The sequence below is a fragment of the Chlamydotis macqueenii genome, chromosome 1, assembly GCF_036417535.1.
Source record: "Chlamydotis macqueenii isolate bChlMac1 chromosome 1, bChlMac1.mat, whole genome shotgun sequence".
Taxonomy (NCBI): domain Eukaryota; kingdom Metazoa; phylum Chordata; class Aves; order Otidiformes; family Otididae; genus Chlamydotis; species Chlamydotis macqueenii.
Window position 1 is genome coordinate 120,977,954 of NC_141556.1, and position 27,917 is coordinate 121,005,870.

At 44.0% G+C, this 27,917-nt stretch overlaps 1 protein-coding gene across 3 annotated transcripts; it reads right to left on the reverse strand.

Annotated features, from left to right (window-relative positions):
- Positions 1-322: 322 nt before the first annotated feature.
- Positions 323-27,874, reverse strand: LOC104483202 (cystathionine beta-synthase-like protein). 3 transcript variants are annotated; one of them, XM_086765890.1, is made up of 18 exons: positions 27,779-27,874; positions 21,368-21,498; positions 20,110-20,294; positions 19,404-19,510; positions 18,307-18,441; positions 15,652-15,731; positions 14,200-14,334; positions 13,586-13,655; positions 10,286-10,377; positions 9,293-9,418; positions 8,578-8,662; positions 8,276-8,381; positions 7,373-7,447; positions 6,554-6,688; positions 5,491-5,599; positions 4,693-4,722; positions 2,216-2,300; positions 323-556 (listed from the first exon to the last, which is right to left on the reverse strand). In XM_086765890.1, the coding sequence occupies exons 2-18, from the start codon at positions 21,407-21,409 to the stop codon at positions 447-449; spliced, it is 1,707 nt and encodes a 568-aa protein (XP_086622016.1). In that variant the 5' UTR covers positions 21,410-21,498; positions 27,779-27,874; the 3' UTR covers positions 323-446. The 3 variants fall into 3 exon arrangements, with proteins under 3 accessions (XP_086622016.1, XP_086622024.1, XP_086622029.1); XM_086765898.1 differs by lacking the exon at positions 4,693-4,722; XM_086765903.1 differs by lacking the exons at positions 323-556; positions 2,216-2,300; positions 4,693-4,722 and adding an exon at positions 4,998-5,108.
- Positions 27,875-27,917: the final 43 nt, after the last annotated feature.

The window sequence follows — 27,917 nt, forward strand, 5'->3', positions numbered from 1 at the left end:
CTCTCTTGAGACTCTGCTTCAGTAACTCTTTATTTCAACACATTTTATGAATCTGAAACAATGTTTTGGAAAGTCAGACTTTAGACACAACAAGCAAGGAACATACCAGTTAATTTAGGCACCATTTTTACATATATATGTATATATAGGTAAAAAAATAAATTGTCTTGATAAGAAATATTGTGTAACCCGATCAAGAAACAAGTCCCCAGAAGCTGTGCAATACAGCAAAATGCACTGGCTGTATAGCTGACACCAGGAGAGCTAACTGCTTATTTTCAGAATTAAAAAAAAAAAAAAAAAAAACAAAAAAAAAAAAATCAAAAAAACAAACACCAAAACAAAACACCACCCTAAGGACAGACCATTCTACCTAAGAAATAAACCTGATTCTTTGTTGGAGATTGCAAAATGTTGTTGAAGAGGCTTCACATTGCTACTTGACTTTAGTTGGACTTTCTATCCCGTTCTCGTGCAGTCACAAAGTTAAGCAGGTCGATGGCTGTAACGATGCCAAACACCATTTGCCGCTTACTGGAGGAACCATCGATGTTATCTACAAGAAAACAAAGAGGAGATTCTGGCTTTAGGAGGCACAAAACCACACCATTGGTTTTAGTGGCACTGTTCGTAAAGGCAGGTGCCAAGCCAACCCAGCTCCACGTTAGGGCCCACTGGTGGAGTTCGTTATCACTGATGACCCCTGTACATTGACGGGGAACCCAAATGGCATCTTTACCAACAGTCACACAGGAAGTGGCAAGGATTTTCATGTCAGAAAGGCTCCTCAGCAAAAGGGATATAGAAACATTATGGAAGGAAGGAGAAGGGTGCATCAGATTTATTTTCCTTGACATAAAAATTCAGCTCAAATCCTCTGTTATAGAACGTATTTTCCTCACACATTAGTTTCCGTGTGTCTACTTGAAACAGTTGCAAACTGACACTTATCCTGTTTCAATCTGCAGCCACTAGAGGAGGACATGTGACACTACCATCTTCCTACACCACTATCAAATACCAAATTAGTATGAAAGTCACAATACAACATTTTCCCATTTATATTAACCATCTAATCATTGCTACATTGAGAGCACAGGTTCAAGTGATTTTTCATTGTGAGCATAAGCCGTTGACCTGGGTACAAAGTGACCAAGTGACATCTGCCCCTTTATCTATGGTCTGAGTTCTCCATTCCTAAAGCCTGGCTGTATTGAGATGTTTTGCCTACTTGTACACTCAGTTTGTTCAGCCAGCTGGATTGTCCTGGACTTTTAATTTACTTAATCTTTGTTCCATTGCAAGCTTCCAGTGAGATTCTAGGTTTATAACTAGTTAGTCAGCACAGAGTCAAGAGCACCTCCATATGGACATTATCAGGAACAAGGCCAAATTTGATGACTATTCTTCATTTACAGTTATAACTGAGATAGTTGCCAGATAAATTTATCTGGTGAGTCTTAATATTGTTTTTAGTCTAGTTTCTCAATGTTTGCAATTTTGCAAGTTGCCTGCTACAAGAAAGATAAAACAGGAAAAAATATTATTCACATATAACAGTGATACTCCCCTTCACTTGATATTTTTCCTCCAAACTCGCCTTTTATTTATCCTTCCCAAAACTCTTTACACTGCCTTTATGAACTGGAAATGACTAAATAGATCTTCAAAGCTAGGGTGTCAGTTAGTTTAAACAAAATGAATAGGAAAAAGAAATATTAAGCTGTCTTGAGACAGTGATGTCAGTGTTGACATCTAGATCTTACTAAACTTTACGAAGTTGTAACAAAGGTTTTGCTTTAGAAAGGCAAAAAAATTGAAGCATAGTTAACCTGGGACACTCACTGCGACGGAACTGCTGGAAGTTGTATGACAGGACAGGAAGAAGCAAAGATCAGTTGTACTGCAGGAGCTTATTCATTGGCTTACTGCTACTAACAAAGCCACTGTACAGCGGACTAGCCTCAGGCATGCAGCTCTGAGCAGCACCTTGCTCCAAAAGCAGGTACATTACAGTATGCAAGGTTATTAATGGATTTAACATTTGCTCCACAAGAATTACAGCGCTGCTGTCTTACTAAGTGACAGCAGCACAGTTAAGTACACAGAAAGAGAATTTGGCTTCTTCAGAACTTATTTACCCACTCACACTTGTACTTGCTTCTTGTTACTACTCAAATATTACCTCTTACAAGGTGCAGTACATCATACTCACATTGAATTTGTTCGTGAACCACTAGAGCAAAGTGGTCTGTTTCCAGGATGTGAGAAAGTTTCCCCAAGTTGTCTTTCAGGTTAATCTGAGGAGAGAGAGTTACAAAACTTAAATATGTTCAGTGGTTGATAATCCCCATATACTTTGTGCAGGATTAAAAACAATACATCAGCATTTATATACTGCTCCCATCTTAAGTATTGTAAAACACTAACAAATCAAGGCCAACTTAACAGATCAGTTTTCTTTGTTTCTAATTTCCAAGAAAATAGAACAAAAAATGAAGCACTACATGAAGCTATTCATTCTGATTCTGAAAACATAATGAATATACTAAACATACTGAATGAAAAATGTTCATGACAGAAGAAGGTCAAGTGTTTCATGTGTCTAACAAAAGAAATTACCATAAAACTCATTATACTTGGTCATTTTACGCTAGCAAGACCAGGAAAAAGTGAATGAATCAGGCTGCAAATCATTGTGGAAGTGTATATGATCTGCAAAGGCAGCAGTGGAAGAGAAAAGCCCAAACAAGGCAAGAACAAAACCAAGGGTGAAGATTGCTCAGCTAACACTGTATTCAGGTGCAAATCAAGGAACTGAGAATTAAGGATTCTTTTTTAGTGAAGCTCAACTTTGCTAAGACTAATAAGAAAGCACCCTGTGTTGACTCTGCAGAAAGAATACAAATCCTTCTGAAACACTTAGCTAATCACCTGCTGGAGCCATTTGAAGGAATGCATAAAAAACTGTTCTTCCCACATGCTTTAACATATTAAGCAGCAGCCACAGGTCTATTATCCGGGTGACTCTCCCCAGGTAACAGCGGCACCCACCATCTGACATACTTTCATTAAAGGAGGTTAAAAGGCATTTACAGCAAAGAAAAGTCTTGCACTGCAGATTAAAAAAGCCTTTATCCTGCCAGTGATATCCTCAGCTTGTGACCAAGGAATAAGTGTCACAGCATGAATAGCTGGGCTGCAATGGAACACAGAGCTCTCATCTCCATACTATGAGTTGGAAGAGATCAAAAGGATTTCTAGCAGCTTGTGTTTAAGGGACCAGCAGGCTATTCTGCATACTGAATCATCAATCCTTAAGCTTGTGGGTTAGGCAAGAGGTGGGGGGGAAAATCTGGACCTACTGCCACATCGAGTCAGCTATCAGTCACCACCACTGACAAGTAGTTCTGTGCAAATGCACATGTAAAGCCTAACTTTTGAACTTAAGTTCAAAGCTCATTGAAGAGGTACAGCCCCTTGCCATCTGGTTGCATCTAATCAATAGATCCACTTTCAGGTACCAGGTAGAATAAAGATGACCAGGATAAGCAGCCCATAGGCTGCTGGGACAACTATGAAGACATAAACATGTTTTGAAATGTTTAATGGAAATTTAACAGAACTCCCATGAAGTTTTCACACGTCTCACCCACTGCTCATTCAAAGCTTTCTGAAAATTTTGCCCACAAGTTTTCCCACATTTAGGCTTTTTTTTTTTTTTAAACCCTAGTAAGTCTTTAAGGCAGTTAGCATGTGCACATGCTACTACACTACACACGACTGGGACCGCTAGTTTGGCTGTAAAGGCAAGTGATGTGGCACTGCTCATGGCCCTACAACAGAATTCTCTCCTTCCCCAGAAGTAGGCTCTGGTCCACTGAGGATGCTGGAGACACCAGGCCCTGTGTTGTTTAGCAGAGTGCTAAACGGTTTAGGACACCAGCCAAAAATCCCACCAGGGAACAGGCTAACAATGAAACACTTAGGTATAGTAACAGGAAAGAGCCATAGACCATGCCCCAGCCCTATTTTCTGGGAAAGGCAGGCAATGAATCTGCTAAGGCTATGTCTGCACCACACCTAACAGATGCTAGTAGCTAATGCAAAGATCCTTTGGGGACGAGGGGGTAAGGATAGCTGGAACCACTGGAACTAACATCTGACTCTACAAGAATGGTCCTCCTCTACATTAACACACAGCACTTGTTTGGATTGGCAGATTGTCCTGTGACTAGTGTTTCAAAGTCCTACAGTACTATCCTACTGGTGACTTTAAAAAAAAAAAAAAAAAGCTATAACCATTACTCTTCCCTTTTAAGGGATTGCCACAAAGTAATTGTGACAATCATATCCAAGAAAGTTTCCTGTGTTCCCAAAAAATAGCTTTACCTTGGCAGTCACAGGCCAAACTGACCTCTTATTGATGCATGCTGTGGTACAGATCCTAACTGTAGGATAGCCTAAGTCAGAACTAAAGGCAAAAGAAATCCTTAAGCTGTTCTCCAATGAAGAAGCATGAGAAACTTCAAGCTGCCCATGAAAAAAAACCCACAACCTCAGAAGTGCAGAGAATTGGCTACTACAGCTAATACTAGTGTAGCTTCAGAAATGATTGCACACCACCAGCCCCAGAAACTCTTAAGATGTCCAAGTGAGGGAGGACATGAACTAAATAGTTTTGTTACGCACCACATTTCCACCTGATTCTTGATTATCTGTCTGGGAAGGAAAAAATATATTTACATTCGTCTATAAAGAACTAGCACCCGTTCTCAACCTCAGGGAGTTGGTAGTTTGTAGACTGAATGGAAGCATTACACATACTTCTGGAATACAGCACCTTGTCTGCTATGAGGTATTGTTGAAATTAACAGCCTGATGAAAGCTAAGTCAAGCATTCTAAATTAAAACCAAAATCCTTTTCCTGCAAGTGAAGCAAAGCAACAGCAACAATACTTATATATTTTAGAAGAGCACCGATACATCTGGGAAGTTGTGGTATCTTGGCACACCACACTGGATGGACAGGTGAAACTGGCTAACATCAAAACTCACGTATCTTGACATCAGCTTTCAACAGCCATCCCCCTGTTTCAGCAAGGCATCTGATGCAAAAGGCAAACAGTTACTTGTTTTTAGCAGATACAGAAATTATTTAGAAGAGCTGTTTCAACATCTCCCTGTCTCCTCCCCTGGATAGTTACATTGCCTAGATTTGTGCTGGGCTTTTAGGGGAAGGAGGAAAGGACAAGCATGCTAGAAGAAAGCCCGTTGAACTGTAATGGACAGCACAATACAGAGCCACAACACAAACCTGGGAGCTATTGAGTGACCTAGGACAGAGTTTAGAGCACGTCTGTGCTCAATAACAGCTGCTGTGTATCATCCCAGGTAAACCTTACCCAGCCTGATGCAACTGTAGTGTTAGGACACCTACAGTAGTACTTTAAACCAAGGAACTAGGAGTTGTAGAATATACCTGCTTACCTGTTTAAATTGCTTGTAGATTACTTTGCTGACTTCATCAGAAGGCTGAACTTTTCCAGCAAGAAGTGAAGACAGCATGTTACCCAGGGTAACCATGCCCAAAATCACCCTGGTGAATGAGACAGAGAAGTTAGGGCTAAACAACAACAACACAAAAGCCTCAGGTGTGTTCCTTTGGATAAAAACATCCACTCTCAGTCAGCCTGGAGAAGTCAGTTCAAATGCTTCATGGTATAAAGCAACGTTATCGATGGTATACTTTGATTCTGTGTCTCTGCAGGGGACAGAGTCTAGTTCTCAGAAGTTCTGGAGACTCACACAGAACTCAGCAGGTGCTGTGGGTGCCTGGCCCTTCTGAGTATCAGGCTCTTCGTATCTCTACTTCTTGCAACTGGAGAGCTTCTTGCAATCTGAGAGAGCTTTTGAAAAGCACAACTTCATTGTTTTATGCCCTCATCTGTCCTTTTGAAAGGTGTGACAGGGCCAGAGACATGCTTGCCTCAATTTTGCTTATTCCCCTTCTCCCTGCAAGGATGTTGCAAGGATCTGCAACAATCAATCCCTTGACTTAGCACTGTAACTGGAGAGTAACTGGGCAACTCTTCATCATTCAGCCTGTCCTACAGGCACGCCAGCTTGCTGGGGACACCCTGGTTTATAGGGGTCACTACAACATTGCACTATAATGCAGTGTTCTGAAGAAACTGAGTGAAAGCTGTGGTGGAGGTGGGAAGACTTGGAGTTGTTTGTTTTCTACATGAATTTGCGCTTTGTAAAGTTAAACAGCTATTATAAAAGAACAATGAAATTATCCCACAGAGACACACTAAGTAAGCATATCATAGTAATCATTAGAAGCTGTGAAGGACAGGACAGTCCTGGTATGACAACATATTAAGTCCAGCATTGGTGTGTTTAAGGTAACATTTCTGAACTGCATTACTATAACTGAAGAAAGATGAGTGAGAGGATATTATACTTCTAGTAAGCATTTAAAGACATCCCTTGGGACCTGGTGAGGGAAGCGATACATATAGATGAATAGTGATATATGTGGACATACCCAGATTCATCAACAACTGGTACCTGGTCGAATCCCTTCTCCCGGAGAATTTCAACAGTCTTTGCACAGGTAACAGTTGGAAGCACTGTCAGGGGAGCAGAAAGGCTTAGTTCCTGAACACTGATGTTCCACCACCTGGGGATGAAGTAAAAAACAAGCCCATGCAAGTCTTACGGAGAGAACAGAACTAGTTACTCATGTACAGGGGCCTTCAACACTACAGGACTGACAAAAGGCTGCAAGGAAGAGCCAGGATTCAGTCGGAGTCAGTAAAGCTTCAAGGCTTTCAAGTTTTCTCCCCAATATCAGAAAGACAGTGAAGTGTGAGAAGGCTTTAAGACTGCAATTCTTTTCCTCATTCATCTGCTTTCTGGGAACAAATAGTTAAATAGTTAGTGGAGAGTACTAACCTCTTGAGTCTCATTATTTATATCTTACACAGAAAAACTTGGACTCATACTGAAAGAGTTAGTCATATTTAGTCATATAGGAAGCAATTTAAGGAAGAACCCCCTCCATCAATATAGACTTGTAAGGCTTTGCACATTAAAGCTTTGATCTCAGATACAACCCTTTTCGTAACAAAAACAACCAAAACATCAAGTACCAAGTTTTCTTCTGCTGCTGTGCGACTCAAAGAAGCAAATAATCAATAAATTTAAGCAGATTTGATTAATAGCTGCAATTATACATCAACACAATAGCACAAAAGATTAGCTACATCAAAGGAGTAGTGCAAATTGAAATCAGTTTTAAATTAGCAACTGCCATAAAGATAATTTAATAGACTTAACATCCAAATGGATCTGACATGCTTACCAAGGTTTTTTGACAAGGTCGTCTTCTTTCATGAACCCTTTCTGAATCATCCATTTGTCACTCAAGAACTTGGACCTGGAAAGCAGCAGGAAGCAAAGAGTTCATTAGCAGGCTGAACATCTGACAGCAAACCTAACAGAGGCAACCATTTAAGGCTCACTACCACTACCACCTAAAGTGTAACTGAAAATATAGCGCCACTTGCCATTCAAGCTGACACTGAGAAGAAATACTCATAGGAAGAAACAGGAATCCCAAGGGAAATGAAGCTTCAACTACATCAGTCCCTTGCAATACAACAGAGAGACAGCCTGGAATGTAGAAGTGCCAACTTGTACTCAGGCAAAGTCTACCTGCAGTTTCCAGTCATCTAGTATTGTGTTGGACACAACAGAAGTCACAAAACAGTTAAAAATATCATGTTTTGGGATATGTTTCAATGTGGTAGGTGAGAAACTCATTCTCAGCACAGCTCAAGGCCCTCACACTTCCACCTGTAAACTCACCCCAACACTGGCTGCTACTACAGTAGTGCTGTGTGCTGCCGTGGACACAGTCAGAGAGAGTAGACAGCCTTACAGGGACCCCTCCAGGAACAGGATAATATCAATGGTCCCAAATAGATGAAACAGTGAAAGCAAGTCTTTTTCTGTGAAAAATGTTAAGCAGTGACGGTTATATACCAGAGTCAGACACAAGGAGGAGCTCAGCTTTCCGAGGGCTAAGCTCCTTTCCACTACATGTCAGACCCTTCCTAGATACCTCAGAAGGGGTGCCCCAAACACACTCCTTGCTTTGGTAACTAGGTGCCATAATGAAAATGTATTCAATTCGTCACTGCTGTAAGGAGGTCTGAGGGACTGCCTGATCCTTTTTCCAGGGAGAAAACAAGGAGGTTCTTACATGTAGTTCCTGATAGAGTCAGGGAGCATAACAACACAGCGCTGACCTTCCTTCAGCTCTTTGGCTGCCTTCACAGCTATAGACATGGCACTGCCGGAGCTGCCACCTGCCAAAATGCAGATTAGGGGCTGTCAAATCATAAGTGAAATAAGAAAGAATGAAAAAGAAAAGGAGAGACAGTAGAAGAATCCAGGGTGAGGAAGACAGCTTCTGAAGCAGAAGGAAGTCTCCCTGACCTGTACAATGCCTCATTCTCCCACATATTATCCAGAGGAACCCAAAGGATTTGCATCTGCTCTTACCACAAAGCAGTCCCTCCTCTCGGATCATCATGCGTGCTAAAGCAAACGACTCCTCATCATTGCTCTTGTACCACTGGTCCACTGTCTGGGAAAGGGCACGAAGACAGAAACAAGGGTCTATTTAAATGAGGACAGCTAAGGGAGCTACACAACTAGTGTGAATTCAACGCATGTTCTTTGAGGTAACAGCTGCCCTACTGAGCTATGTGTCTGGGTTTCCATCCTCCAAATGCCAAGTGCATTTTTTTTTTTTGCCAAGGTAAGATGATCACATTAGTACAACAGACTCCTTATTGAAACCTTGCTGTGAGAACAGGCTGTTGTGAGACAGCCACACAGAGCAGTTCTCCCATATTGGAGGGCTTCCCAGGGAGACAGGCTCTGCTCAGGACAGTCATACCACTTTTGAACAGGAGGGGTTGGGCTGCTTTGTTGGGTTTTTTTTTTTTTTTGATTGGTTGGTTGGGGGTGGGGGAAAGGAAGTACTCTATTCTAGGAAAGTGTTATCTGCTCACAGCATTTCCACTTCGCATTGTAAAACAAATGTGGCCAGTGCAGAAGCCTTCCAAGGACTGCTTTTGCTGATGGAAAGAACAGGAATAGATCTGTCTACTAGCCCTCCCCTTTCAGTTCAAAGAAACACCTCCCCACTTTTCAACTCCTTTCTGCATTCCAAGAGAGGGCAAAGGGCACTAAACCAAGAAGCATAACTTACAGATCTATCCAACACTGTGGGGACAAAATCATATCCGATTCCTTCCACTTCATACATTGTCTTGTCAGTCTTGTTCAGTTCTTCTGGTGCAGCAAGAATGGAGCCTTCAGGATCAACACCTATAATCTGGAGAAGCAGTTTCCACTTTGGCTACCATGACACACTGCTTTTGAAAACAGAGCTATTTACTCATGAGCGCTGGCCTCATTACAGCTGTTGGTGTCACACTGGCTGCACACACAGCCAAGCTAACAGCAACCTGATCTCCTATTCATTTCTTCCTGGCAATATTCACCTCCCCTGTCAGCAAAATGCTTTGCTGCTTCTGGCCCCTTGGCAACCCATCCTGTCTCCTCAGGCTGTGGATGCTATGTGAGGGAAAACACTTGTTCTACATAGATTTTGTTTGGTTTAAACAGAAGACAGGGTTTCCCTGAGACAAGACTGTCCTCATTCACATGTCAGGCATCATTACAGCCAAAACATTTTGTGCCGAGTGTAAGCGCATAAGCTTTATTTTGTTTACCACTCCCTGCCTATGTAAGAAAATATTCACGAAACACAATATCAACTTCTGTTAAGAAATCTAACACAGCACGCAGACAGACATACAGATTGGTGTGTGCAGAGAAAATTTCACTCAGTAAAAGCTCAGCAGCTCCAGACAAGTTAGTAAAGGCACAGCCAGAGAGGATATGGAAGGCTGCAGTACACACCAGAGAAGGAAATTTCTCAGATACTCCATGAAGTCATCTGCAGGCCAGTTTTCATCTGCTGAGCCAAATCTGAACTCTAGTCATAAGCGAGACCAGAACACAATAATTTCAGATAGTCTGAAAAGCTTTCTTTGCTGCTCAGAACTACCCTCTAACTGACAGCATCCAAGAGCTTCCCACAGAGACCCAGGGCAAGCTTGCAAAGAATGGGACATGGTAAGTGGAGCAGTTTTAGGTTCATCCTGCTAAAGAGAAATGCTTTAGGCTTGCCACTTACTTTGCAACCTGGACACTTCTCCTTCAGCTTTCTGGAGATGCCAGTGATGGTACCTCCTGTGCCAGCCGTAGCCACCAGCATGTCTATTTTTCCTGTTTAAAGGTGAGGAATAGAAGGCAGTTGTGATATCTCCCCCAGAATGATGGATTAAAAACCCATCAAACCCCCAAAGGTGGGGGGGGCAAGATAGGGCTCTTTGCTTCCCAAGAGCTGTGTTATGAGACCCACCTTGAGACCACCTTGCTCAATCCCCATTTACTTCAACGATGGTTTTGAAATGTCCACCCAGTGGCCTGGCAAGCCACCAGTGCGTAGCACTTTGGACAGAGCTGGAGGTGGCCCATACAGCTGACACCTGTAGTTTTCCTGTTACTGTATTTACTGATGTAGACAATTCATTCTTTAACTTAGAATGATCAGCCCATTGTATTAGTTAATTTACTGAACGAGTGCCAAGAGCATGGGATAGGTACCCATTCAGAGAACTGTTAACACAACTGCTATTTCATTTCCATGTGAAAAATGCTGGTTTGGTCATGAGCGCTTGGAGTGAGTGCAGGTATAACAGCTCATTCTTCTGTCATGCCCTACAATTTCCACGGTGCATGCACACGATAGCTTTGTTAATAAAACACACACACCAATTCACACACAAAAACAAATGCTTACCAGTCAAAAGAGTAACACCCTGCCAAGCAGGGGTATAAGCTCAGTAATAACTGAACAGTGACTGGCCTATGAGGAAAAGTAAATAGAAGTAAGAAGCCTAAAGCTACAACTCATCTAGACTCTCAGTTTGTGGGATGGCAGTTTGTTAAAGTATACTCATTTTAACTGAAACTTTAAGAAAGTTTGCCACAAAAAGACAAACCAAATCCTCTAAACAGTTAGAATTACTTTTTTTGGGGGGGAGAAGGAGGAGAACCCTTCACATGGTCTTCATCTTAATGAGAAGGAATTTAATAGCTAATTTTCTTATTAAAGGATTCCATCAGAAACTGTACTGTTTTATAAGGCAAGTCAGTAGCCTCCTGTAAGACTTCCTTCTACCATCTATGGCCAATGCCTACATGATAGCCTGCAGCATCACACTGAATGCCTCCAATACCTCTCAAACCAATTCCTCTGCTGGGTGAGTTAGCCCAGCTGAAGCTCTCTGCTGCCACAGCTCAATCACTTCTGGTACTCCAACCTGGCTGCCGAGGGCCAACATACCATCCAGAGGGACCTTGACAGGCTGGAAAGGTGGGCCCGTGCCAACCTCATGAAGTTCAACAAGGCCAAGTGCAAGGTCCTGCACCTGGGTCATGGCAATCCCAGGCACAAATACAGGCTGGGCGGGGAATGGATTGAGAGCAGCCCTGAGGAGAAGGACTTGGGAGTGCTGGTGGGTGAGAAGCTCAACATGAGCAGGCAATGCGCCCTTGCGGCCCAGAAGGCCAACAGCATCCTGGGCTGCATCAAGAGGAGCGTGGCCAGCAGGTCAAGGGAGGTGATTCTCCCCCTCTACTCTGCCCTGGTGAGACCCCACCTGGAGTACTGTGTCCAGTTCTGGAGCCCCCAACACAAGAAGGACATGGACCAGTTGGAGAAGGTCCAGAGGAGGGCCACGAAGATGATAAAAGGGCTGGAGCACCTCTCCTATGAGGACAGGCTGAGAGAGTTGGGGCTGTTCAGCCTGGAGAAGAGGAGGCTCTGGGGAGATTTTATTGCAGCCTTCCAGTACCTAAAAGGGACTTATAAGAAAAATGAGGAGGAACTCTTTAGTAGGGCCTGTTGTGATAGGATGAGGGGTAACGGTTTTAAAATAGAAGGAAGCAGATTCAGACTTGATGCAAGGAAAATATTTTTTCCGATAAGGGTGGTGGAACACTGGCACAGGTTGCCCAGAGAGGTGTTTGACGCCCCATCCCTGGAAACATTCAAGGCCAGGTTGGACAGGGCTCTGAGCAACCTGATCTGGTTGGGGATGTCCCTGTTCCTTGCAGGAGGGGTGGACTAAGTGACCTTTGAAGGTCCCTTCCAACCCAAACTGTTCTATGAATCTATGAAAGCAACACCTGCAGAGTAAACAGGTCTTACTGATGACAACTGCAACATAAAGCAGTTTGTACTCCTGAGGACTCCTAAATGAAGAAGCTTCTAGTGTAATTGAGTATTTGGTCTGAGAAGGTAAAAATACCTAAGTGCCAGGTCCTGCACTTGGGTCACAACAATGCCATGCAACACTACAGGCTCGGGGAAGAGTGGCTGGCAAGCTGCCTAGCAGTAAAGGACCTGGGAGCATTGGTTGACAGCCAGCTGAATATGAGCCAGCAGTGTGCCCAGGTCGCCCCGAGAGCCAACAGCATCCTGGCTTTTATCAGGAACAGTGTGGCCAGCAGGAGTAGGGAAGTGATCACACCCCTGTACTCAGCACTGGTGAGGCTGCAGCTTGAACACCATGGGCAGTTTTGAGCTCCTCAGTACAAGAAAGACACTGAGGTGCTGGAGCATAACCAGAGAAGAGCAATGAAGCTGGTGAAGGGTCTTCAGAACAAGTCTTATGAGGAGCGTCTGAGGGAACTGGGGTTGTTTAGCTTGGATAAAAGGAGGCTGAGGGGAGGCCTTATTGCTCTCTGCAACTACCTGAAAGAAGATTGCGGCGAGGTGGGTGTCAGTCTCTTCCCAAGTAACTAGTGATAGGACAAAAGGAAATGGCCTCAAGTTGTGCCAAGGGAGGCTTTGATTGGATGTTAGGAAATACTTCTTCACTGAAAGGATTATCAAGCATTGGAACAGGCTGTCCAGGAAAGTGGTTGAGTCACCATCCCTGGAGATATTTAAAAAAAAGACATGCAGACGTGGCACTTAGGAACATGGTTTAGTTGCGGACTTTGTAGTGTTAGGTTTGCAGTCAGATTCGATGATCTTAAAGGTCTTTTCCAACCTAAACGATTCTGTGATTTTATGATTCTGTATTTGTGATCAGAGAAAGCGATGCTGTTCTTTCATGCCACTCTAGCTACGGCTTTTTTTTTTTTAAAAAAAAAAAAAAAGATAACTTAAGCATCACTGCTTTCTCCACCTGGTCACAAGCAGAGGAATCTAAAAACCAAGTATCCTTCTTTAAGGGTGGGGGGGGAATTAATTACTATGACTACTGAAATAAAGTAATTCTCCAATAACACATAGCATATGTATGGGATTTGCTGTATCAAAATCCATGCATTTCTCAGCCACCTCAGGTCCCATTCTCCAAATACCTATTACTAGAATACTAAGGACTCACTGAAGAAGTTAGTAGTAGAGCAAACATACCGTCGCACTGCTGCAGGAGCTCTTCAGCTGTGGTGTCATAGTGTGTGAGGGGATTGCTGGCATTACGGTACTATATTGAAAGATAGAAGAGCCATTAAGTACACTAGAAAGCCAATAAAATTCACATTATGAGGCATTTCAAGAACATGACAAACATTCTCCAAGCCCCACAACAGCAATGTATGTTCTTTCCGCGACTGTCTCCTTGTTATCTGGACCCAGGCAGAATGCCCAAGGGGAGGTACAACCTGCACAAGTGACCTAATTTAAGAGTAGTTCTAAGGTGCCAGCACCCTCCAGTGCCAAGATCCGTCCTGTCTGTGGGACAGCTTATATTAAGAGCATGACTGCTGTACCTACTCCATGCAGGACTGCCAATTCAATGGAAAGCTACCCAATGTTTTGCAGTTTCTGCAAACATAGGCTCGTTGCTGCCCTCTACTGACTAAAAAAGCTTGCTACCCTACAGCATGGTGATGGCTCAACTACAGCTCCAGACCTGGGACAACTTTTCCTCAGGAGACCCATCTAGGCTGTTGAACAGTCAACCAAGGAACAAGGCTGCAATACCTCCTCCCATGCTACGCCTGCCCCTCTGACACTTTGGCTCTTACCTGGTCTAGTATATGTGCATTGGGGATTTCATTTTTCAGTCTCCATGCTACTCCCACGTGAGATTCAGGAGAATCAAATCTGGCAGTAGTTGGGGTCCTCACAATCTCCGCACCCAGAGCTCTCAGGACATCCACCTGTAGTAAATAAAGGTGGTCACAAACCCCAAAAGCGCTCTCCCAGCACAGAGATTTCATTGAGATGCAGAGGAAAGAAAGTATCTTCCCTTTTACATGGTCTGCAACAGCCTCCTTAGCAGTTCTCCTACACTCCAGCCTAACAGCATCACTGAGCCATGGGTCCAAACCCTTAACATAAGTCAGTCTTAGCTAAGCTTTACTTGGGAGCTAGATGTCAAATTCCTGTTTTTATTATAGGCATTCAGGCCTGTAGGGACTATTACTACATACTAAGAAGTCTCACTTAAGTAAAACACCATCTTCTCTCACGTCAGTCACCTGTGCTCTGCACTCCAACAGTGCTATAGCCCAGTACTTTATTTTTAAGTGCAAATTACATATATTTACCTCCTCCTTTGGACAGAGGCAGCAAAGGAGATCCTCCAGGGCCTTATACACCACTTAATTGCTATGATGGCAAGAAAGTTTGAGCTAAGGCAAGGCCTGTTTTCAGAGGTGAAGCCTTTGGCGCTGCGAGGCACATGGCAATGGCCATGCAGTACCTCTCCCTCAGAGCCGTTAAGAGCAAATAATGGGTATAGGCCTTCAGGGGATGTTGTTGTCATTTGTGTTGCTGCCTTTCAGCTGAAACACCAGAATTATCTGAACGGAAATAAGTGGTTTTGCTGACAGCTATTTGCTGCCTCAACTGTGAGACTCAGAGGATCTCTTCTCTTCTTCTGGCTGAAGGTGCAGCATCGCCCTTGTGTAGCACAGAACAGGGCTTGCTCTAGAGCTGAATGTTTCATGCTTTCCACAGGGAAGGTAAGAGGACATTTCCCAGGTGGCTTTTCCTTCCTGTTTGTTGCTGCGGTGACACAACTCAGATGCTTGCCAGCACCTGCCAGTGTAACCTGAGGAGCTCAGCAGGCTCCCTCATGGCCTTGCTCAGCCCAGTGCAGATCAGAATATTCAAAGCTTCAGCATTGCTTTACTTTGTCCTCCTTCGCTCTGTGAGTAACAGCTAAACTCAGGGCAGGTAGTTGCTTCAATGTGCTAGGTAAACCTCGAGTTTCCTTGACATTTGAGTTTAAAAGAGTTATGACAGTTTTCCAAGCGGTAAGGATGGGTCTTAAATACATTTCTGTCCATAGCTAGCCAGCCTGGATTTCTCTTGGCACTGGCAACAGGCCTTCAGAGTTCCTCCTGGACAATGACTTGTAGGCCTAGAGCCTACATCTTTGTTGCTAAAGCCACAGCACTCACTTGCACCAGGAACTCCGCAAGTGCAAACACACTTATTTTCTAATTCTTGAAAATGAAAGCAGATCTGACCTTCTCCATACTCATTTTCTCTGGCATGACAATGATACAACGGTAACCCTTCACTGCTGCAGCCAAGGCCAGCCCAATTCCTAGAAACAAGCAAAGGCATGTAGAACAGAGTGAGGAACAACAGAGAACAAAACCCACAATGCTAGCTTTGGCACGCCCTAGCTTTAATTACATTTTCACCAGAGGCTTGAGTACAGTGTCTCTAGATGGGTGGCAAAGGGAACGTTTCTGGCTACTGGGGAGAACTGGATTTACAGATGCTGCTAGTTCTCCGAGGATCACAGCCAACAAGTTTAGCCAAGGGTGGGAAAACTTGATGTGTGCAAACTGCTAGCTTTAACCACATGCACATCACCTTCCTCCTGTCTCATTCACCTCATTTTTTTACAAAAGTAGTTTGGGAAAAAAAAATGAGCTTTAAGCTAAAGAAGACTAGAGCAACCATTTTGATACTGTCAAAAGAGCATTAGAGTCTCTATTGACTCAGTTCTGCATGAAATCTCTAGTTTGCAATGTGCCGTAACTACATCCTTTCTAAAAAGACACGATTAAATGTTGTTTGTGACTGAGGTTTTAATGCATTACGTCAACTTGCTGTCACAGTGAAGTACCTTGACTGTTAGAGACAGACACCTCGTGACTACTTTAAAAATCTGCCCCTCTAGCCTGATTTCTGCCTTACAGCTTGTCATTGTCTGCCTACCTGAAGAGCTAAGCTTCCTATAATAAGAAGCTTACACCTGTTATCAAATCATGTCTCCACTGGATAAGCTAAACAGATCAAGTCAGCTGACATGTGTCTGAGGTCAGGCTGCACAGCACCTCCCCTGCCTCCCCAGGCACACTACCAACACGTGCCCAGGACAATGCCTCACAGGCAGTTTACCCTATACAGAGACTTGCTTGTTCACAGCTGGCTCTGTTTCTACGTGGTGCAGGATTGTTTAGGGGTTTTAAAAAAAAAAAAAAAAAAAAAAGTCTTCAACTGTTCCTGTAAGAGAAGCATAACTCACGTCTCAAGTAACTCAAGTAGTGTTTCAATATTTGAAAGGGGAAAAAACCTCCAAGTTTTTCCCAGTATATTATAAATACGGATGCCCAAATAAAAAAAGACAGCAAAGGCCAAAGACTGAAGAGAAGCCATCCAGCACTCTCCTTTTTGGTCTATGACGAAGAAAGTATTCTGAGACCTGAACTCTAACATTTTGTACTTTCTGCTACTGACCTGGAAAAGCAGCAAACATCAAAAGAGGACTTTGGGACACAGAGGACAAAAATATAACACATTAGCTCTCACATTTAATGTACTCAATAGCTCTGAGCAGTAGCCTACAGCAAAAGACAATTCTCTCAGGTTACTGTCTGCCCTGTTCTTTGCTTTTACTACAGAAAGCTGTCTCTTTTAGTGTAATTTCCCCATATCTCCTTCAGTTCTGCCTTCTTTTTACCTTTCGGATTCTGTGGCAAGGAGAACCATTTATTAGGTACTGACCTAGAAAGCAGAAAGTCATAGTATGATCTCAGATACTAGAGGAATGCAATATATATGGATATTTTCCACTACAAGCTATTGTTCAGGCAAGAGGTACAGCCACAGTCACAAGGGCTTCAGTTGCACTGCACCCCCCACAGAGCAGCTGCTGAGCAAATGGCAAGAGATGTGACTTCCCAGTTTTCTGCGAAAGGCAGGGGAACTGGTGAAAGGTCAGCTCATCATCCCAGTCCCTTCATTAACAAAGGGTGGACTGGATCAAAAGAACAAAAGAGAGATCTGCCTGGCCTGTGTCTATCAGAAGGCAACAGTGGACTCCCAGGAAGGAGTTTAAGAACAGGACAAGACACCTCTCCAGAACACATAAGGCAGGAGAGTAGCTTGTAGCTCAGCTCAGGAACCTCCTCAGAGGAGGCAGTGTATTTTATATTTAACTAGCTCACAGGGGAGCATCCCAGGTATGTTTACTCCCCACCAGTAGAGCAGCTTAACAGAAGTACAACAGCTTTGACAGAATAGCCCAGAATTAACTCCAGTCTGCTTGGATCATCAGATGCTCTGCCCTGGCCCCTACTTAGCAGGCCTGTTTCTTCCTCCAGCCCTCCAAGGAGGAGACTCTGACTCAAGTGGAATCTGTTGAAAATCTAGGTGTGCAAGGGCTACATCCACAGAAAGTGCTGTGGGGATGCAGCTCACCTCCCATCTCAACTGCATCAACACAGGAAAGGCTGTTTCTCAAACCAGGTCTACCTCAACATGACAGAGGGACCACGGGACTTCCCCAAAAGAACAGGAAGATCCAGATTCACATCAGTCTTTTTGGTGTTTTTTTTTTTCACAACAATTTCAGTCAGACTTCAGTTCCTGAATGGGATCTAAAGAACCTAGTGAATCTCACCTAACACTTGTTTTCTTTTAAAGCAAACGGCGTCTGCAAATTTAGCAGATCTCCTTCCCAGTTGTTCCGGTCAGCACAGGACACTGCAGAATTGTTCCCTGTGCCAGATGGAAGAGGCATTGCTCCCTACACCACACAGGCAGGAAGGAATCCCCTTTCTTCCTTGCACAGGCAGCCTCCATGCTCCAATCTGAAGTCTGTCTCTTCCAGGAAAACCACCAGAGCATTTCCCCCCACACTTTGCTAGGGTGTCTCCATCCCCTACCTGTGTTTCCAGAGGTTGGCTCTATGATAGTGTCCCCAGGCTTCAAGATCCCAGCTCGTTCAGCATCCTCTACCATCCTCAGGCTGATGCGGTCCTTCACACTGCCGCCAGCATTGAAGAACTCACATTTTACCACTGAAAACAAAGAAACCAAGCAGAATTCTTAAACAGCAATTATTTGCTAGAGAGGCTGCTGATGCCCAACATACCTGCAAGAGCACATCTGTTAACATGTCTGCCCAATTGACCTCCCTACTTTACAACACCAGAGATGGGGATTCAGTTAACAGCATCTCCACTGTTATGGATCACAGTAACAAAGCAAGTCTGGTACTTGATGCTGGCCACAGAAGCCAGGAACCCATACTCTGTCAGTCTCTTCAAAATATGACCTGTCCTTTCATCTCTCCTCTTTATTACAGCCCAGTCATCAAGATAAAAGCCCCCAGGCTCTTCCAGTGCAATAGCACAGGGCAAGAGAACTCTACCAACATGCCTTGCCTCTGCCCTGCTACATTCTCTAGCCAAAGAGTTTCTGATTAAACTGGAAGTTTCTCCCCTTATTCAGTCTACACTTTCACTTCAGTACTCCCAGCATTGACCCCTTCAATGGTGTTAAATACCGCCTTTCAGGACTCTGATCGGAGTCTCTGGATATCTCCAGCACAGCTGGGTTTAAAGCAAACAAATTTCATTTGACAGTTTCATTCCTGTCATAATTTTCAATGATCTTTAGTGGTAACTACAGATCTGCATTTTACACAGGCTGATGAATATGAGAAACAGTCAAAAAGTTCATACAACTTTTTTAAAATAAAAAAAAAAAAAAAATCATTTTCTATGATAAAAAGTTTTACTTTTTACAAAACCAGAAAAGTTGCAGGAAATGTCCTCATTAAGTACAAATTGAAAGATGTTTTAGATGACCAAATCCTGAAAATCTGAAAATCTGCCAAAGAAAAAAAGGAATTTTCCTCACCACTTTCTGCAGGGTACCTGCAATCCTTCTGTGCCCAGATTACATGATACTACCAGGACCACCCAAGTTTCTGAAACAGTGTTTCTTATTTTGATTTTCTGCCTGCAGCAGTACTCACAGAGTTCACACTTGAGCCCATAGTGCTTCCCAATCTTGTTGATTCTCACCAAAGGTGTATTGCCAACTTTATTCAGGATGTTTGGCAGGATTTTCTGAGGCTCTGGCCTGGTACATATACAAACAAAGTCAGTGTATTCACAGAAAGGGCCACAGGCAAGTCACACAAAAGCAGCACAGCATTTCCAATACTTTTTATTTCAAACAGCTTTCTCCCTCCCCTTTACCAGGCTAGTTATTTTAGGTATTTCAGTTTAGAAGAACATCCATTGGATACAAATTCTCAAAACATCAAATCCTTGATCCAAAACAAGGACTAGTCAGACATCAAGCCAAGTGCTGAGGCCAGAACGAAGTGCTCTACACTTCCTCCTGGCATGAAGTAGCTTAGCACTGCTCACAGTCAGCTATTTTACAAGCAAAAGGCATTAACAGTGCAATCTTTCATCTAGTCAGGGAACTGCTTGCCAAGTTACTTAAAATAAGGTAGTTTCAGTCCATGTAGTTTCACATCTTTAGAGCAAAGCCCCTTGCATGCTTAATCTGGGTTCTTAGCTTTGCTTACACATGGAAATTAAGAAGCACCAGCATATCTACATGCTAAACAGCATCAATTTACATCAGTCATCTTTTGTTAAATCCACATGGCTCTGAGGGCACCTGAGTTAGTGCTGTACTAAAAATTGGCAAATAGAAGTAATACTTACAGAGTGATATGACGATGAGGGGAGGCAGAGAGGGGTTTCCCAAGCTTCCATGTGCATTTGCTAGGGGTATCAGGGCGGATCCACTCCCTTTCCTTCTCATTAGCCTTGCAGTTCTCATTGTCCACCGCACCAGGGAGAAAATATTTGCCAGATGCATGAGGGCATGAATTCATACCCAGCTTCTCCTGGGAAGGAAGTGTAGGCATTTCATCTTTGGGGCAGGAGGAAGAAGAAGAGAAAAAAAAAAAAAAAAAAAGGAAGAAAGAGGAGAGGAACCCATGTGTCCTGCTGTAACAAGGTCAGAGCATCTTCTGATACTATAAAAGTTATTCAAGTTCTGCACCACAGAAAACTACCCATTCATATCATTGCCCCCCTACAACAGCTAAAAATTATGTTACTAGTAAGTCCTTGTTTTTGTCTCTGTCCCTTCACTAACATATCTATTTTCAGTCTAGGGTTTCAGCATGCAGTTTTTCTGAGGGAAGCCTGAACAGAAACTATCCTGGTGGCAATTTTCAAGAGAGCAGTATTGCCTATAAGCCAAAAGAAGCAATGGATACAAAAAGCTTTTAACGCCCAAGCACAGGTTCTGCCACTGACTACAAGAGATCCTGTCACTGTACCTAAGACCCAGGTATCAGAGGAGAGAGCACAGTATGTCTCAGAGGATTGCCATCCTCAAGTGTCCCAGTATTATTTTTTCCCTTGTATGAAAAAAGTCACAACAAATGGGTATTTTAATAGTCAGTTGATGTTTCCACAGTACTGTGAAGCTGGGAAAGCATTTCAGCATAATTTTGATTTATCAAATCCTTATCATCAAAATGAGAATCTTGCACTGCAATGCTGAGTGCAAAAGCTCAGTACAGTGCCTTACATGAAGATGACTTAAACACACTGAAGCATGTGCTTACTGTAACTAGCCTCCAAAAATATCAAGAAAACAGGATTAATCTCATGGGTTTAGTCTCATACCAAAAAACAAGTCTCTGAAATAAAACCTCCCCATTCCAAGCAGAGAGGAACACAGTAAGGCTACTTGGTGACTAATTAGAAAATCGTGCCAAAAGACTGCTCTGCCACTTGTGGTCACGAAGGAGAACTCTTCCAGAAAGGCCACTGGTTTCAATAGCACTGCCTCCACAACATTCCAGCAAAAAAACCTAGAAATCTCTTGGGGAAAAAAGATAGGGCTTTCCCAAATTCTGGAGACAGAAAGACAGGCAAGCAGTATTACCCAAAGACCAATGAGTACCTTAGGTGCAGAAACAGGCCCTTCCAATATCAACTTCTCCATATTCTTTGATGAAGGTGACAGCACAGTGGATTGGACTTTCTCTAGGAGACAGAGTACTGTGGGTCACGAGACTGGAATCCTTTCCAAAGCTGTAGATCATGCAAATCAGAAAAAAACAAACAACAAACTATGAGGAAACAGTCTCTCGTAGGGGCAAGACGTGTCCCACTTTTATAGGGAAAAAAGAAGCTGCAAACCAAAGTGATGATGACTTGAATAAACAGCATTTAACCAAAAAAAATTTTAAAAAAATGCAGCAAAGGCATTGCACAAGACCAATGGAGGGTCTCCTGACCCTGTTCTTCCTGCATTAACCTTATCTTCCCCCTGCCCTGGCTTCCACAGCTCAGATCCAGTAAAGTAAGCAGAAAACATCTCTACTGGACTGTTTGCAATTATGTAAGCCTGACAGCCAAAAAAGTCATAGAAAATACTCCAGTCCACAGGATATATACTTCTAAAGTCACCAAGGGTGAAAGGGCTTCATGGGGCCATCATCAAAAGACCCAGTACACAACTTAGGAAAAGGGTCTATACAGGAACATTTGCAGAGGCCTCACTATCCTTGAGAAGACCTAAATCTCACTGGTTCCTCCCAAGACTGAATCAGTGTTGAATGCACAGTTACAGCAGGGGCGGATATAACGCACCCAGCAAACACTTCAGCCACAAGGAAGCCTTCCAACAGGCTTTTTGTTTCAGAAATTAGGAAATATAAAATGGAAGCAGTAAGTTTTTTTTAATCCTACTCCAGCCAGTTGTTCACAGAGCCTGCCTGCTCCTACAGCTAGCTTCCTTTCCGTCCATTGAAGGCAAAAATCTGGCAGAAGTCTTGGAAAGCATGGTTTGGGTTTTTTTTCCCCCCCGAATATTTGTTTTTCTCATCACTATTTTGCAGCAGTATTCATGGCTCTTTCCATTACTGAATTGTGGTAGGCCTGGAAAGGGTCCCTGGCCTCATCCTCCTTCTTCTGACAAATGCACACAAAACAGATACAGCTTAGATCAGGCAGAGTTGATGGTCTAGTGACACATTGAAAAAAAAACTCTGAATCACAGGACCAGTGAACTTTAGCATTTGATCCTGCAAGTTAACACGCACCATTAACCAATACTGCCTTATGCACACCAATTCCCTTCTTACAGGCTGATCTGAAGAAAATGCCCAAGGCATTTAAACTGCCCTCCTTGAGGAAAAAAAAGCCTCTGAAAGTGTCATCTTTCAAGATTAAGGCTTGAAATAATTCTCCTTCTCTATATAAAGACTTCCATACCACCAAAATGACATGATCCTACTTTATTTAGGTTAACACATGCCCAAGAGCCAAGATAGACTATGTCTTGTCCTAGACTACTGACCAGGACCAGACTGAGACACTTCAGTTCAAGAAAGCTAATATCCCATAGATCTACATAATCTAACACCATCCAGTCTTTGTTACCAAAGATTAATTTACTTCTAGTTCCAGAGCCAAACTCAGCCTTCACTTCTGTTTCCAGAAGGTGCCTGGTTCATCGTTCAGAATATCAGCACTTTGTTTAGTGAGAGAAACAACAACAACAACAAAAAACAAAAACACACAACCACCCCAAAAAACCCCAAAAACCAAACTGGAGAGGTTTCAAGGCTTCTTACAAGCCACATCCACATGCTCCTTCAGACAGCTGGCATGCAATACTGGACATAGACACCGGCTGCCTCTGCTCACAGGTAACACTGATTATATTTATGAAGTCCATCCAAAAAGGGTAGCTCACTGCCAAAGGATCAAACCATTTCAACATGAAGGAAGAAAGCAGCAAGAGGTTACAGACAGGAAACAGCAGATTTTTTTTCATCCTCTGGGTTCTCATAAAACAGGAATGCAAAAAAAAAAAAAAAAAAAAATCAGACTTTAAACCACCAATCCCCTGTGTTCTTCAAGAGGATTCAAAAATGGAGGAGAAAAGGAGAGAAATCTGTTGAAGTAAAAGCTTCAGAGGTTTCAAAAAAAATAAGTACTTGTTCTTTGCATTGATAGCAGGAAAGAAATGTGGCTCTCCAAAAGTTGCCTTTTGGAGGATTTTCTCTGAACTGGGCAAGATAATACCCTCTCATTTCCTCTACTGTAAGGCAAAGTAATCCACAATCCACTAACAGCAACACCCATCACCTCTTGAACTAGAAATGGCAGAAATGGAGGAAAAGCTATATTTATTGCCTTCAACTAAGCTGTGATCTTCTCTCACATATTTAGAGGAACAGCAATATTCTAATGTTTGATCAAAGCTTTAATAATGCGGCTAGAACTTCAAATAAAAATAAGAGAAAAAAAAAACTAACCACAAGCATTGCCACCAAAAATCCTGTCACCAAATACTAACCTTAAACAACATCATTCACTGGAAGGAACACAAGCTCCTGTTCAATAAATCTCTTCAAATTAGTTTATTAGGCATTATTTTAAATAACCCCACACCCACCCAGCCCAAAGCAGACAGGTGTGCATACATACATTTATAAAGTCAAATTCTAACCATGCTAGTTGAGAATAGTCTCAGCTATGGTCAACTGAATCACTTAGAGTTTTGAAGGAGGACAAAATCCTAGGACAGACTTAGCTGCCCTCTAAGGGGAATTCTTACTACAGCACTCAGCAGAGACACAAAAGCATCTGCTATGGCTTACAGTTGTACCTAAGAAACAGGTCAAGAGCCCAAGAGCGACTTGTCATGTTCAGAACCAACAAGAATACCTCACATCTTTGAGCTCCTTCAGTGCTACTGGTGAGCTTCCTGACACACCACACAAAACACTCAACTGGTGCTTCCAGCTGTAGAGATGCAACTTCAGCAAAAGAGGGGGCAGAGTGGTCAGTCCAGGATATCCAAATTCCTCCCATAATCCTGCCTACATGCTCAAATCAGGCCATAGGAAGCTGCTGCATCTTTCTACTGGGGAGATCTCTGGGGAACAAAAGAAAGAGTGGGTAGAAATAATGAAAACAGAGGATGACAGCAACTTCTTCGCTAGCCTGACCCTCTTCTCAGTCTTTCTCCTAGGAATGCAGACTGGGGAGACAGGCCAGGCAAACGGCCACTCTTCTTCTCTAACTGCAACTGAATGCTGCTCAGAAGAGTCTGAGGGAGATAAGCTGCACGAAGAGTAGCCCATCTTCAGGAAAGAAACTCTGTCAGCCTGAATTTAAGTTTGCTGTAAAAGGGAACACTCCCATGACTAGCTAGGGGTGTGGGCAGAGCCTAACTAGAAAAGCCTGACTAACTTCTGCCATTACATCTGCAGAACACAAGACAGAAAAATCAGAAAGGTTTAAGTGACTTTAAATTGTCTAAGTCACAAAGGAGATTAGGACATAGGCAGAGCTATAAGATCCAGAAAGCCTCACAGACAAGGCTCACATCTCTGGATCCATCTCCACAGGGAACCCAAGACCTAAACAACTTCTCAACTCCTACAGAACAGGATTGAAGGCCAACAAGTGAAATTAATCCTCAGAGAGACTGAGCTGAACTCACTCCACAGATATGTTAGCAGCTACAGTTTCTAAGGCTGTTTACAGTATACGATGTCAGCACTAATGCAGACATTTAAAGAGTAACATATATGTGAGAACCTAATTAGGTCGAGTCTTGTCTGAAGCAGAAATTAAGCTGTCTAAAAGGCAGGTGTAAGAGGTGGATCAGAGAGAGATGCCCCAAGGGCTGACTACTCAGCAAGAGATGAGATACACGATTCCATTATGCTGTGGCCTGAGAATGAGGAACTTTGACATTAAGTGGGTACTTTACTCTGTGGACAAGTAAACCACTACAAACCAGTTGTTCTGCTCACTCTGAGTATCACAGAGTCTTAGGGAGTTTTAGGATCTTTACAGATTACCAGATGTAGCAGTACCCATCCAGCCTCTGGAAGCTGCTCAGAAACACCACAGCTATAAATCACTCAGGACACAGTCAGCCATCTGATTTTTTGTTGTTGGGTTAGTTTTTTTCCCTCCACTCTGCTAGCTCCTCAGTAGCAGGCAGCCATCGCTTCTGTGTCAGGAGACAGCAGATGAGCACCCACGTGTCCTCTCAGTGATCACTCTTTCTTTTAAGGCTGGACTGGTACACACATAAGCTTCCTGATAGGAAAGGAGTAGTTCTTTAATGCCTCTGCAACACTGCAAAGATGTTAAAACTTAACAGCAAAGCAACTTCCACCACTGTGGCAACTGTTATGCTAGACATCAGCCTGTGAAAACATGGAAGTGTTCAGTCTGCCTTCCCCCCACAGAAGGGAAGCTGTGCATGCAACTCTAATGCAGGTGCCTTCTGACATCTCCATTTCCTGAGTTCACTCCAACCTCATCTGGACTGACACTGTAAGTATTCCGAGTGAAGACTGATGTCTTCAAGGAGTAAAACGGCATTAGAGAAAAAAAAAAAAAAAAAAAGACTGGAGAATGTCTTATCTGCATTTTTACCTGCTGCAGTCTGAAACTTTCATTCTTTCTTTCCCTGCTTCCAGTTCCCTCTCCTTAGTCAGCACACAGACAGACCAACACTACAGCCTGAACAGTGCTCTTGCTCTGACAAGCTCTCCAAGTACAAGGCGGGAAGCATTACTGGTAAGGTAACAGAGGCTCAGAGATTAAGCAAGCTGCCCAGCATGATAAAAAGCTGGGAGTTGGAGCTCTGCTCTCAATTTCTGACCAGGTCTACAAACCAGGCAGAAGTACAGCTCCCCTTCCCCAACATGACGAGGCATAAGATCTTTTGCTAGCACAGGGACCTCTGATAGAGGCAGGCAGAGAACTGCTGGTCACCACTGCCTAAGCAGGAACCCAGCTTTATGGCTGATGCATGTTTCGTGGGAAAGACCAGCTGCCACCCACTCTGGCTACATCTGTAGAACTTTTGGCAGGCACCAACAGTATGACTATGGGCACGTGCACCCTGCTGCCTGCCTACTTTCTGTGGATCTCCCACACAGACAGCAGGCACCTGCCAAGAGGCAGAGACCAGCCTGTCCGAGCCACCCTGGCAGCCTGTTATGCTGCCAGCGCCAGGTTAGTGACGTACCTGAGCCAGCATTCCTGCTCCAGGACACGGCCCCCCATGATCCTTGCTACCAATCACAATTTTTAGAAATACTGCTCTGGCTTCAGGAAAGCAGGCTGGTTAACTCACATGCAGATAGATGGCCACGTTAGGATACTAAGGAGCCACCAATCAATATCAAAAAGGGTACCCTGTCCAAATGCCCCAAGTACTGGACCTAACCCAGCACCTAAACAGTACTTCATCAGTAGCCATCTCACTACAGCCATTCTTCTGCTGAGAAGGGTCTGAGCAGGTCTCAGTTTCCTGGGAAATACCTTTCCTCTCAGGTGAAGTCCAGGGATTTTTTTTTTTGTCTGTCTCTATATCCTGAGTTTTCCCTCCCTTCTGCAGCACAAATTTTACAGAACACAGGGCTCTCATGCCTCAACTCAGCAAATAGACTCATTTAAAGGGTAAACACTCTGAGTAATTTTGCTGGAACAAGGCCCAGCACTCCAAAACCTCCATAGTCAAAGGTTTTAGGATTTAAAATAAAATACACAGAAAACAGGAATAAGAGAGGAATGGCTTGTCTTTCAAGCAATGGCTGGTTCAGCAATATGCCAGCAGCCTTACTAACATTGCTCTCAAAGTAGGTCTCACAGGTCTCCGCCAAGTTCAGACCTTTCCTAATAGGGGAAAGGCAATGGATAAAAAAAAAAGTGTAACAGAAAAAGCTTCTTAGTCCACTGCGTTAGCCAGACTTGCCAAAAAATAACAACCCCTGGCAAGAGACCCTCACGGTACCCACGAGAACAATGGACGCCAGGCCAAGGAGGCCTGGAGTCGGCCTGGAGGCTGAGGAGTCGGTGCCAACCCCAGAGAGAAAAACAAAAGCCACAAAGTCATCTCGCAAGCCTGTACAAGGAGCCCAAAGCCAGCCTTTCCTGCCTGCCCGCCCGGGTCACGCCGGCGCCCCCGAGCCGCCCGCAGCATCCCAAACTTCCCCCCACCCCGTCCCCCACCATCCCCACGGCGGGGCCGCCACTCCCCCCCTCAGCGCCAGGGCTCCGCTCGCCCACGCCGCCCGCTCCCGCCTCCTCCTTCCTTCCCCGCGAAACGGTAACAAAACCCCACCCATGCACTGCCACCGCATTCGCCCACCAGCCCGCAGCCCTACAACCCACTACGGCCCCGCCGCCTCGCGCCACGGTGACCGTTTAACGGCCGCCGCGCGGCCCCCCCCCCCCCCTCAGCTCTCCTCCCCCACCCCACGCCCGTGGATGATGCAACGCGCGGCCAGGGGTGATGTAGCCGCCCCTCTCTCTACGGCCGGCTCCTCACCCACACGAGCCAGGCGCTGCCCAGGACGCCGCTGCCGCCCACCCGCAAGGATGAAGAGGAGGAAGATGAAGATGAAGGCGACGGCCAGGGCGCGGGAGTTAAAAAGACCACGAGAGCCCCCTTGGCCCCGCCCCTCCCG